Raw genomic sequence first — 13,690 nt, forward strand, 5'->3', positions numbered from 1 at the left:
TGCTGGGTGACCTTGGGCCAGTCACACTTCTGTGAAGTCTCTCAGCCCCACTCACCTCACAGAGTGTTTGTTGTGGGGGAGGAAGGGAAAGGAGATTGTTAGCCGCTTTGAGACTCCTGAAGGGGAGTGAAAGGCGGGATATCAAATCCAAACTCTTCCATGGGCCTTAGGTTGCCAACCTCTGATTTAGGAGGTGCAGCTGCACCCCCCCCCCGGCTAGGCCCATGATCAAAATGGTAAGAGACACAAACTGAAGACTTTTCTTCCCCGACGTTTATTTTTTGGGGGGAATAAATTCACACAAGACTGTTGTTTTATATTTGTTTTATGGTTATCTTTTGTAGGTTATCTTGAAAATCTGTATTAATAAAATTATTTTGTGGTTGGTTTTTTTAAAAAACAACAACTGCTGGATGCTGGTGGCTATTCATCTGTCTACACACATACACATTTCTCTGAGAAAGTGTGGGAATGAGTCATGCCAGAAGCCTGTGGCCTTGAACTGGCCCACCACAGCTGGCATTCCAACTCTGAACAGAAATCAGGAGGGAGGGAAGGGCAACTTGGAGAGACAAACCCAAGCACAAATAATACAACTAACACCAATATTTCCATTACACTGACACTTAAGCTGCCGTGATACGTTTGTGCTTCTCTCTTTTTCCTTTGTGAGGGGAGATGCATGACGCACACGCCCCTTTATGTCTCTCAGAGCTTGCGCGCTACCAACTTGGCTGTGGACTTAGAGCCCTTCGAGGCCAAACTCAGAGCAACCCCAGCTCCTTTTTCTCTTGTTTTTTTTTTTTTTTCTTCCAGCCGCTAGACTCGAAGCTGGCAAAAGTTTTTCTAGCTCTCTCTCCTCTTCCCCGCCCCTTTCCACCGCTGGCAGCAACGCCCCTCTTATTCGCACTGCCTCCTCCCCATAAAGGAGGAGCCGTCGACGGAGTGAGCAGAACGCAGTTCGTAGTCCGTAGCATCGCCCGCTTGCTTCGTAGTGCGCGTTTTGCTTAGCCATCATGACCAAGCCTGAAATGCCCGCGCCGGCCTCCCCGTTGAAAGTGGGGCGCTCCCCTGCAGGTAAGCAGGCAGGTCCTCGGAGGCAGGGCGGGAAGCTTAGCTGCGAGCTGGCGGGGACCTTTCTGTGGCTGGAGAGCCATATAGCAACCACGCTTACTCAGGAGGGGGCTAGTGAATGCATTCGGGTTTGCAGGGCTAGGTAAACAGGGCTAGGACGGTGCGCTTCAGCACAAAATCCCGCCCTCTTTGGAGGTGTTTGTTCCCTCAACAACAACAACAACCATAGCTTTCTTGAACCAATAGCTAGGAATGAGGCGTGGTGTTACTGGCTCCTAATCTTTTTGTGTGTCGCCTAACTGGAATTTATTCCCCCAAAAAAATAAATGTCGGAGAAGAAAAGATGAGAGCCTCGAGGTTGTAAACAGTGGCGCAATAATGCTCCTTCTCTCCGCCCACCCTGGTGGGCGTGTGCTTCTCTCGCTGCCCTGGAAGTGTAGTTGTTATGTCAGCCTGTGGTAAAAGCTTTATTCCCCGCCTCCCCAGATGCGTACGAGGGCCGAACTGCGCACGAGGCTAAGTGGGTCGTTAGAAACTACGGCAGGTCCCCTCCCCTCTGCGCTGAATGGGAGGCGGCGCGCAATGCGCCTAGGCGGAGGCGAGTTTCATGGAAAGCTCGGCCTCCAGAGCGCGATCTACGAAAAAAAGAGGCGGCTCTCCCATCGAGTGTGATTTAAAGAGCGCTTAAACTAGCAAGCCTTAACAGTGGAACGTGCACGCGTGGTGTTCTCTCAGTACAGGCAGTTCTGCATTTCTAGAGCTGCTCCCATTTGGAAGCTCGGCTGTAACAGAGCTTGTTTACCCCTCAAAGAGTTGCTTCAAACTTCAGACGTCTTCTCTAACACACGTAGAAACCTTCAGGCTTCAGAGTTATTGGCCTGTTGTTTGTAGTTAACAAACTTGTACTGTAGTTATTCCCAGGGCTTTTCAGGGGGAACCTGCCGGAACTCAGTTCCGGCACCTCTCAAGTGGGTTCTGGCAGCTCTCAGGTGGGTGCCATTGGTATTCATGGTGAATTCTGGCACCTCTTTTTCCAGAAAAATAGCACTGGTTATTCCTGGTTAGTACTGTAGTGTAGTGGACACAGCAGTGACTCCTGAAATTTGTTGCTTCCCTGTAACAGTGATTAGTTACAGTGTTACCTCGGGTTACATACGCTTCAGGTTACATACGCTTCAGGTTACACACTCCGCTAACCCAGAAATAGTGCTTCAGGTTAAGAACTTTGTTTCAGGATAAGAACAGAAATCGGGCTCCGGCGGCACGGCAGCAGCAGGAGGCCCCATTAGCTAAAGTGGTGCTTCAGGTTAAGAACAGTTTCAGGTTAAGAATGGACCTCCGGAACGAATTAAGTACTTAACCTGAGGTACCACTGTAATGGTATTGCGACTTGTTGATGAGGTGTTTGAAAATCAAGGTGGTTAACAAAAACGTCCTAGATAAAAATATGAAAGCGAGGCTGCCCAGTCATCACTTTGCCCTGTGTGTAAAAACCAGTGTTTCCTCTAGCTAAGAATCAAAGCACTAAGCAGTTAAAAAGTCTTAAGTGTTTTTACTTTTCTTGGTTCCCACCAATTAGTGGTGAGCCAGTTTGCACCCTGGAGCAAGACAGTTTGAGCATATTACACCAATCTTGGTTTGATTGCACTGGCTACCAATTAGTTTCCAGGCCCAATTCAAAGTGCTGGTTTTGACCTATAAAGCATTAAATGGCTCAGGTCTGCAATACCTGAAGGACCACCTCTTTCCATATGAATCTACCAGGACCCTGAGATCATCTTCTGAGGCCCTCCTTCGTGTGCCTCCTCCTGGAGAGGTTTGGAGGGTGGCAACACAAGAACGGGCCTTCTCTGCACCAGCTCCCCGCCTGTGGAATGCTCTCCCCAGGGAAGTTCGCCTGGTGCCTTCATTATACACCTTTAGGCGACAGGCAAAAATGTTCCTTTTTAACCAAACCTTTGGTTCCTTTGATTGACATCCTATGCGCTTTTAGATTGTGGGGGTTTGGGGGGGTTAGTGGGTTGTTGTTTATTTTGATTATGTGGTTTGTGGTTTTATATTTTGATTTTATTCTGTGAACCACCCTGAGACCTCAGGGTATAGGGCAGTATATCAGTTCAATTAATAATAATAATAATAATAATAATAATAATAATAATGGGGCTGTGATTGAAAACAAGAGCGTGAGATTGTGGTGGTGAAGAAGACTGGATTAGGTGCAAGGCAATCTCAAAAAGAGACAATTGCACATACAGTACTTTTGTAACCGAAGAAAATCTTTAATATAAAATATTTTAATAAAATAAAACCCCCGCTCAAAGAATGAAGATTGAGCCAGTAGATAAATTTCATCCTGACCTATCTTGCAGGGTTGTTATGACGATGAAAATAAGCATTAGTTTCCTAGCTGCACCAGGAATCGATCAAAGCTTGTAAAAATTGCAGCGTTTTTTTCTAATCAATCTAAGTCTTCCATATCTGAATGTCTAATGAAAACTGCATTTCACCTCTTTTAACCACTCTTGTGCCTGAAGCTCATATCCAGGACTATTTTGTTTCTTTGTTTATTGTTAATTCAGTTTATTTCCCACTCTTTCTTCTGAAGCAGCCCAGGTACTATTTACTTAATAAATTTATACCCTGCCTCTCCACAGAAATGTTTGCGGTGACTCACACAAATAAAATATGTAATGAAATAGGTTCCATTTAAAACTAAAACTGAAAAGTGCAGATAAGACACCTTAAAAAAAAAGGCAAATGAAAAGGACTTTATTTGGTTCCCAAAAAACACAAGTCTAGGCAGCAGAGCTACAAGGTTACAAATATGCCTTCATGTGAGGGCATTTAACCAAAGTTAAATTTAAGTCTCTGCTTAATCTGGCAGTTTTTAGATGTAATGCCTTGTAAGACATGGGAAAACAGTAATTTATTTCAACAATTATATCTGAAATATCTTTAAGTTCTTTTAAAGATGAGTTTGTTTGACGTTGCTCAACATTGAAATTATTGTTGCCAGGTCATCTTCAGCTTTAATTACTGCTAATTGGTTTTATAATTGACAGGCACGTTAACAGAGCATAATTATTACTTGGGAGAATGCAGACAGTCAAATGCATCATACCAGCACAAGAAGTACCTCTTTATTCTGAACTATTGGTGAAAGATAAATGCAAACATTATTTGTTGTGGGTTATGCTCAGATCTGAGATGGGCAGAGGTGGCTACTTGGAGGCCAAATCTAGACTACAAAAGGTTTTGTTAGAACCCCGAAGACTCCAGGTTACTACTACTTTTTATATGATTTATCTAACCTGTGGTTGCAAAGAAACTTTGAGACTGAAGGCAAAAACACTAAAAGATAAATCTTCTCTCTCCATATTTTGCAACGTTAGCCAAACCCTTTCAAGGATAGATTTAACTTTTCCATGCTTGATGGCAAGGACTGTTAAGTTTTCTAAATAACTGCAACATGCCCTTTCTTAAGATGTATGGGAGCCGCAATACAAATGTGTGGGACAGCAGTGACTATGGTATTGACCCATACTGCAGCTGTGTGGGATACAAACAAAAAGAAACACCTTTCTGTTTGTGCATGGGTGTAAAAGTGGCTTAATATCATAGCTGTGAATGGCATGTAAACATCTCGGCTTGCACCAACCTGGCAGCAGTACAAACAAATTCATGAATGTTCTGTTCATAGAATCAAAGTGATCATGTTAACAGTGTAGCTTAAGACCCACTGTATACCTGGGCAATAGTTCAATGATAAGAAGAGCACATGGTTTGTACATGTAGGTTAGATGGTTCACTCTGTAACATAGGCAGATTGGGCTGGGAAAGATCTTGGACAGTCAGTGATGGACTATACCAAGCTAGGTGGACCAGTGGTCTAACCTGGTACAAGGCTACTTCCTGTGTCCCTGAGGAATGCAAGTGCTCTGGAGTAAGTGCCTTGTGAATTAAAATCTGTATCTTGCCCGCCATTCTAAATATGTATTTGGCAACGTATGTCTTGCATAATGTGAAACAGACCAATTGCTTTGGGGTTATCTGCCAGTCACACATGTTATCACTGCTTTCGTCTACAGTCAAAGCTGGAGGTATGAGAGTTGCCAAGAAGCTGGAGAATGCACCTGTTGAAAAAAGTACCAAAATCCCAGCGAGAGACAAGACTAGGTATGTGTGCGGTGGTGACTTGTCACGGTGTTAATTAGAATGACTAGGGAGTGAATAATTTCAGGTTTGTGGGAAAGAGGATGTCCATTTATTTATTTATTATCTATTTTTAAAAATGAATGAATATACAACTATATCATAAAAATATCAGATATATCAACTTGAATTATAAATAGTATTACTGGCAACAATACTGTCGAAGCAAGCAATGAAGGTAAAGCAAAGAAAACCTGATAAAAAATAAAATATATTCAGTGCTGAAAAATCATGCACAGGAAGTTTTACACACACACACACCCCAAAAAAATTTAACAGTGTAAATCATGTTCAACTTTTATTCTTGAGAGGACTTTGTGTCTGCACAGCCAATAGAGGCTTACATCAGAGTAGGGCAATCCTAACCCTGGCCAGGAAGCAGTGAAGCATGGCAGAATTGTGTATCTGTATCTGAAGTCCTGCTCTTCATGGTGACTGGGGTAGAAGGGGATAGCAAGAACCCTGCTCTGTGTTACAATAGTTTGGAGCTGCAATAGCAATGAGGTCTGATACTATTAAGTGATGACGGTGGGAGCAGCTTAGAATCTAATGGATCTCAGGCCAGTTCAGACCCTCATGCTCCCCAAACACCCCGTTTCGGGGCATCTTCTAGGCTCATACCAGTGGGAATCCAACTGGCAAACTTGTGCACACATGCCATTTTGACGGACAGGAAGCTCTGTTCCAGAGGAGTGACACTGGCATTATTCCACAGACAGAGGTTGTTGGAGCTGTTTTAGGCCTAGTGGAGGGAGACTTTGGCCACATCCCATCTCCTCTCTCCTCTGCACAGTAAATAAGGAGTTTGGATTGCAGCCTTAGCATCAGGATGAAGCCTGTTGCCTAAAATTCCAGAACCAATACAAAATAGTCTCTTGGTTTGTTTTGCATTTTCCTCTTTCAAATAATAGCACAATAAATAACTAGCCCTGCAGACTTTTGTGACAAAGGTGGGATAGCTTAGTGAAGGCTTATATGATACATGAGGCAAAATTCATACAGTTTTGTTTTTATCTAAAATGAGGTGCATAGAAAGTTGGAAATAGGTGCTTGTAAAATTCTTTGGCAGCCTTGAGAAGTTGCCAGTAATGCAATTGTGTAGAAAATCGTCTTTTTACTTCCGTCTGGGGCAAAAGTTTATTATTTATAGTAAAACCACACATGCACAAAAAAGCCCCATTGTGGTCTTCCTTTCACCTTGCAAACACTATTCCTGGAACTGAGCTGATAACGTTCACTTCCTCTGCACATAAAGCCTATAAAACAACCTGCTGCCACTAGGAAGTGGCTATTAAATTGGGGGGGGGGGAAACTATTTTAAGATGTGCTTGCTGAAATCTGTCAGGGGCTCAATTGTAGCTTAATCTTCTGGCTTCACAGCACAAAAGGAGCCTGTTTACACCATTTGTTATCCTGGGACAACAACCCCAGCCATTCCACTGGACTGTTGGAAAGAGAGAGAGAGATGGTTCTGCAGAGCCTCTCCCATTAACTTTGCAGAAAGACCAGCAACTTCAGGCTCCTTCCTCCTCTTGCAACCTTTGATTTCCAGCTTGTCCGTAGAATAATTCCCTAACAGTGAGACAGTGCCTGTGTTTTCTTCCCCCCCCCCTTCATTACTCTGTTACTTTTCCTTTTGTGTCTTTTAAATTGAGGGCCTAACTGTCTCATCACTGGCATTTGTATCTTGCTGTGGGGTGAAAAGCAGGATAAAAATGCTTTAAATAAATAGCATCCCAGAAATCATTCAGCCCTAATACAATCACATGTACGAGAGATCAGCTGCACCTTGTACTTGTCTGTTCCATCTCTACATAAGTAAGAACCGGTTAATATTACATATAAATTATGTAGAATACTTGGAAGTAAGAACAATGCACGTGTGATTTTTGGTTCTTACACACTTGCAGTAGAAGTATAGATTTGGTTGCGTCCTGCCTGTGGTGAAAAACTGTATTTGTATCTTGACTTGCTCATCTCAGAGCTTGATCAGTCCTCTGATTTAGACCTTGATTGTATCCAAAGGAGCGCTGAATATGTTACCTATCTTTCCCCCATGCTCTTCTGGCACTATTTGATCCAAAGTCAATACACTGTGATCTATGCAAGATTAGCAATGACTTGATTGAGGGTCAAATTTAGCAACAGGTTAGCTCTTGTGTGCTTGGTTTTTGTTTGCAATGTAGTAGCTGTTGTGGGGTGGGGGTCTGGATTGAGACCAGGAAGGAGGGATTTAAATTATTTTCCTTACCATCAGTCTCATTCTGGATTGTGGACATTGCAGCTGCTATTTAGTAAACAGGATACAAGCCCACAAAGACCAGACGTGCGCTTAATGCAACATCTAGGTTGTCGCTAAATTAATATAAGCAGAGCAAAGTGCTCTGCAGGTTAGGATTGGGTGGGGGAGAATTTAACAAACAGCATGAAGGGTTCTGGGAAGATTAAAGCCCTGGTTAACTTTCTTTTCCTTACTCCACAGCTCTCTCAATGTCATAAAAATGCAAAGCATGAGTATTCTGCTTTCAGATGCACTGGATAAAGTAAGTACACATGAAAAGGACATATTGCAAAATTGCCTTCAAGATTTCTCATTAATTATACCTCAATGATTATTTTTAAAAAATAAACCTTCAAAAAAAAGGTAGCAGTCTTCATCTGTTGTCGCAAAATCAACCATGAGCCTTGAGACCCTTTAAAGCATGACAGATTTTTTGTGGACTTGAGCCCACTTCACCAGATGCATGAAGTGTTGTCCTTAACTGGCAGATATATAAAATACATGGGTATAGAGGAAGCAGTGGGACCAAATGGCCATGAAAGGGAAGGTATACTCTCTTACAATTCTTTGTAAAGCTTAAACATATACATGGTAGGTACAGTGATTATTTGCAAATACGCACTAGCCAGGAATTTGTACTCGTGAATTACTGCTGCTGTGAATGGACACTGTACTTGTGCGCTTGTAACCAAACCATGGTATTGCTAAGCCAAACCATGGGTGAATGTGAACAGGCAAGTATGTGGCAAAAATTTCAGCAACGTTTTTCTTTCCTCAGTCTTGCTGCTGAACTTCCCAGAGCTAAGCCATGGTTTGGCTTAGCATTGTATCCAGTCCTGGGTTCATGGTTTGTCCAGGGAAGACAAACTAGGAGTCTGGGTTTGAACATAGCACTATTCCAGGCTATGGATAGGCTTTGGGGAGTGTGTCAGCAGCAGGGCTAAAGGAGGAGCAGAGTGGTCATGACTCTTTTTGTGAGTACCTGTATGCTTGTTCACACTTAGATATGGTTTGATATATCATCATGTGCAAACTGGGCCAATTGTTCACCATTTTTTGGGGTTTATGCACATGCACATACAATTCCAACTGAGGGTAACTCTTCATGTATCTGATGAAGTCTACTCTAGTCCCATTAAAGCTTATGCCACAATAAATACGTTGGGTTTTAAAACATCACAAAGCTGCTTGTTAGATCTTGAATGGGTGCTGAATGGGGGGAGGGGGAGAATCAAGGATTGCCCCTTCTACCCATGGCTTCTTTTGTCTGAAACACAGCAAAATGTGGTCTCATCAGATGGAGAGAACTTGCTGAGAAGACAGGACTGGTAATAATTATGGCACCACTCAAACTGCGCTCTGCACTTGGACCCACTGCATGATGTTTGCTTGCTAAATATGAACAAACTGATCTTTTTGTGTATGTATGGCCATTTGAAGCCTTAGTACATTGCAAGAAGGATTAATTTGTATATAATTTTATTAAGTTTTCTGTTTTTAAAATACTCATTTTACATCCTTAAGATATCAGTGGGACGTGGGTGGCGCTGTGGGTTAAACCACAGAGCCTAGGACTTGCCGATCAGAAGGTCGGCGGTTCGAATCCCTGCGACGGGGTGAGCTCCTGTTGCTCGGTCCCTGCTCCTGCCAACCTAGCAGTTCGAAAGCACGTCAAAGTGCAAGTAGATAAATAGGTACTGCTCCAGTGGGAAGGTAAACAGTGTTTCCGTGCGCTGCTCTGGTTCGCCAGAAGCGGCTTAGTCATGCTGGCCACATGACCTGGAAGCCTGGAAGTTGTACGCTGGCTCCCTCGGCCAATAAAGCGAGATGAGCGCTGCAACCCCAGAGTCAGTCACGACTGGACCTAATGGTCAGGGGTCCCTTTACCTTTTTAAGATATCAGTGACTTCCCTCCTTCTCTTTCCATGCTTCATTTTACATATCATAAATCCCTGCATATTTTACAAAAACTATACAATTCAGTATTCCATTATTGCATCAAAACTTGTTTACACTGTTGAATTTATCTTTATGCTGCCAGCGTTTTCAGCTGCACACAATTATCTCCCATATATTCATTCAACCAACATTTCCCAATCTTCTTTAAATATATGTTCTTGTTCTCTTATTCTATATGTTAAGTCTGCGATTTGAGTTAAGTTGTCATTCTTCAGTTGGGATCTCACTCGTTTTCCATTTTGGGACTAACAAAACACGGGCTGCAGTAGTAGCATACATAAATAAAAGGGTTAATTTGGGTTTGGGGTTTTGTTTGTTTGTTTGTTTTGCTTCAAACAGCAAATACATTTTTCATCTAGCTAAGTTCCTTGTGTGTTTTTGACAATTTCTTTTTGACATTTTTTTACAAATGAGAAAGTTCAGTACAGCTTGAAGGCTGGTATTTTGGCAGTAAGTCTTTTTGCTATGGGGTTGGTCAGTGGCACATGCTCTAGTGATCAGTGTACCACATAAATCTATCATTTGCATATGTTTCAGGAAGGATGTGCTGGTTTTAAAGCATCCTTTCAGAAGAAGGAAGAGAGTTTGTAGTGCATCTCTCTGTCTGCTGTGTAGTCCTTTTTCTCTCTCTCTCTCTCTTTCTTTCTTTCTTTCTTTCTTTCTTTCTTTCTTTCTTTCTTGGTGACTTTTAAAATCGTTGTTTTCCCACCTGCAGTTTGAAGTGGCACAGCTTGCTCTACTGCCTTACTCCGCTCACCGGACTTGAAATGACTAGAACATTTCTAGGCAGCAGTCTTGCTGCACAGTTGCTACATATTATTTGAGCAGGATCTACTCACCTTCACTTAGAAATCTTTTCTGGTCATATCACACTTTTCTAAGTGCTCAGGGAGCAATAGCTTTGCTCAGGGCTCCCCCCCCCCGCCGGAACTTGCTGGAACTCAGTTCCGGCACCTCGCAAGTAGGTGGCATTGCCATTATAAGAGAACAAGGGAGGCATTCATGGTAAGTTCCGGCACCTCTTTTTCTAGAAAAATAGCACTGACTTTCCTGGGGAAATGTGATTATTTCCCATAAGAAGTTGAATCATTTGATCTTGGAGGGCTATCTGAAATGAGTTGTCAGGTATCTTCTTCCTTGCTATTATTATTGTTTGTTTGTTTACCCTAACACTTGTGCTTAGCTAGAAAATAAAGGGCTTTTAAGGAAGCTGAACCTTGACTGGTCGCAAGTCAAAAGCAAGGTGGGGGGAACCTTTGCCAGTGTTATTATGGTGGGCTTTGCTAGGCACACACAACAAACAAGTACCTCTCCTTAGAAGTGTGATAGCAGGAGCTAACTCCACTTGTTTTTGGTTTCGGAGTTGGATACCACTTAGCTGACAGTGTAGCCAGAGCATAGTAAAAGAATTAGAAAACATTAAGGGTGCTTTTAGATGTGGTGAACATTGTGTTAGTTTTCCTGATTATAATGCTAGTGGCTCTGTCCCAATTTCTAATGTTCCTTTCACACTGCAGTACTTATTGCAGGGGCACCATCTCATGAGGGTCAAGCTATTATTGGCCCCCCCAATAATTTTTTTTTGGGGGGGCAGGTCCCTCCAATGTTCCAAGAGATCAGGGGGTGGAGGAGGCTGATTGCAGAGCCAAGCATAGTGCAGCTTCTGTGGCTGTCTCCTCCTTCTGCCGTGGAAAGAGGCCCCAGCTCCATTGCATTGTCGTGCATGTGATGTCATACATGTGTGTCGTGATGCTGCAGGCCCCCCCCCATCTGTAGCACAATTTGGTGCCTCTGACTTATTGTCTTATAGAAATGTGACTTTTTGACTGATATAATGGTGCATCACATTGAATTTCATTCACACCAGAGGGCATGGTTTGACCCAACAATGAATGTCATTGGACATCATGATACTCCCCCACACTTTCTGCACATGCTTGCTTATGTTCCCCCATGATTCCCTCATGAAAATGGCAGGGAAGAACTGCATACTGGTATACCGCCCCAAATTTTGTCACTTCAAACAGATTTTTTTTCTGGAATCAGATTAATGGATTGTATAGTTTTCAGGAATCAGGTGGGGAAACATTGGGGAAACAGAATAAACTGCCGTGTGAATGCATCTTTTAGGCTAGCAGCCATCTCCCAGGCTTCCTTTGCTATTGTTGACCTTGGCGCTAGGTCTAGGATGGGAGGTAGTGTTTATGTGCCTTTGTATCAGGCACTGAAAGGGGAAAACTAGGAGAGAGGGGGGAGGGTAGGCAAAGACCATCACATGTCTGTTCCCCTCATCATCTGCTGCTTCCATACCATATGTTATTTAAAGGAACTAAATGTTCTTCATGTGTGGGAAGTTTCTTTGTTTAGTGTGTGTTTTTTGTTCGGTATCAAAATTCTGTTTTTCAATCTGTTAGCTTCATAATTCTTCCCAGCACCACCACCCGTGTTTTCTCTTAATGGGTCTTTATTTCTTTTATCATTTTGATGTTTAAATTGCAAGGTTTCTGCTGAAATGGTTGTGTTTTATTAATGTTGTAAGACGTAAAAAAAAAAGCGGGGGTGTTTGTGCAGAACTAATAAGCCACTTCTGCCCGGTTGAATTTTAATGTTGATGGTTTGTAGTCAGGTATTCTTTCGTTCATATTCTTAACTTTTCCCTTTTCTTCAATCTTACAGCTCAGGCATAAATTTCCAGCAAGAGCCTCACAACATCAAAAGCCGCGGCCCACTCTGGAGAAGATTATACTGCCCAAAAGACTGTGCATTATTCAACAGCCTCGTAAATGTTAAAGATGTAGAGTAAAATATTCATATATTTGACAGACTTGCTCTTAACATAACAGCACTTAGCTAAGGAAGCAGTAAATGGACCAAATGGCTCCAGCAATATCTACTTTGTATTTCTCTTGCAATAAAAACTGTGTATATTCAGTTTTTCATCCCACCCATGTCTTGAAATTTTGTTTGACTTTTCTTTGCTTTTTTGCATAGCTTCTGATTGGCCACAATACCCTTGTTTTAACATTCCCAAACCATCTTATCACAGCAGTTACTGCTTTGAACAGACAAGCAGTTTTTCTCTAGGCATAACATTGACAAGGTAGTCATGTTATTTGCCTCTTTATCCTTTCACTCCTGGGAATGTGGACACATTGGAAAAAAGTAGGATTGCTGTCTTCCTAACTTCTGTAGGTCAATTGACTAGAATTTTTGATGAAGCAGATCTTTGCTGGTACAATACATTAATGAGCACCCAGATAAAGTGGGTCATTTTTACCCATAAAAAATGATGCTAGAGTTCAGTCCTGTTTTGGAAAACCACCCTACCTGCCTTTGAAAGCACATCTTAATACCAGATTTGTGAGGACAACCTGTGGTTGGATAGCAGTGAAGAAGCACTGGCTCATTAATATAGGGTTAAGTCAATTTTGTATTTCTTTTTTCTTCTGGTGTGTGTTTAAACTTTTCTTGAGTTGAAGTTGTAATGCTACATTTTTATTTGGGGGGGGGGGTTGCCATTGCATTAGCCAACTAGAATGCAGTTTGCTGTCAGTGATGGATAAATACTTATCCATCTGGGATGACACTATGTTTTTTGTTTTCTAGTATTTCAGCAGTGTTAGAAAATAGAAGAGAGACCATTAAGAATTCTGTTCTGTTCAACGTTAAGTGCTTGCAAGGTAACACTTGTTTCCTATACTGTTAAAGCCAATGACTTGTTTTTTACAGACTTTAGGAGCTGAATTTATTCCCAGTAACAGCTACATAGTGCCTTGTATGGGAGCTGTCTTGTGAGGAACAATTAATTGACATAACCATTGCAGAACCTCCAAGCTATAGAAACATCTACAGCATGAAGAGTTTGGTGTGAATCTTGGGGTTCTGTGTGACACATCCATCACTGTCGCTTGTCTGTAAATTTAATACTCACATGCAATAAAGAACATTTACTTATCTACTTAACTCCTTAGTTTCTAGACTTGGTTTGTTGTGCTGCTTTCAGTGCTACATGCTACTTAATTTACTAGCAGCCTGCAGCCGACCTGATCTGTGCAAGTTGATAAAAGCGCTCTTCTGTCTTCAACAAACCTGAAACAGAGGTGACAAAACAAATAGATACGTTTAGGCTCAATAACAAAGCTGGTTTTTCCTTTTTCCTTTATT

The 13,690-nt window shown here is 42.2% G+C and overlaps 1 protein-coding gene across 1 annotated transcript; it reads left to right on the plus strand.

Annotated features, from left to right (window-relative positions):
• The first annotated feature begins 902 nt into the window (after positions 1-902).
• On the plus strand, positions 903-13,489 carry DAPL1 (death associated protein like 1). The gene is made up of 4 exons (XM_053407572.1): positions 903-1,077; positions 5,163-5,250; positions 7,769-7,829; positions 12,203-13,489. Exons 1-4 carry the CDS (start codon positions 1,017-1,019, stop codon positions 12,314-12,316), a joined length of 324 nt encoding a protein of 107 aa, XP_053263547.1. The 5' UTR covers positions 903-1,016; the 3' UTR covers positions 12,317-13,489.
• Positions 13,490-13,690: the final 201 nt, after the last annotated feature.

The sequence above is a fragment of the Podarcis raffonei genome, chromosome 1 (genome assembly GCF_027172205.1).
Source record: "Podarcis raffonei isolate rPodRaf1 chromosome 1, rPodRaf1.pri, whole genome shotgun sequence".
Classification (NCBI taxonomy): Eukaryota; Metazoa; Chordata; class Lepidosauria; order Squamata; family Lacertidae; genus Podarcis; species Podarcis raffonei.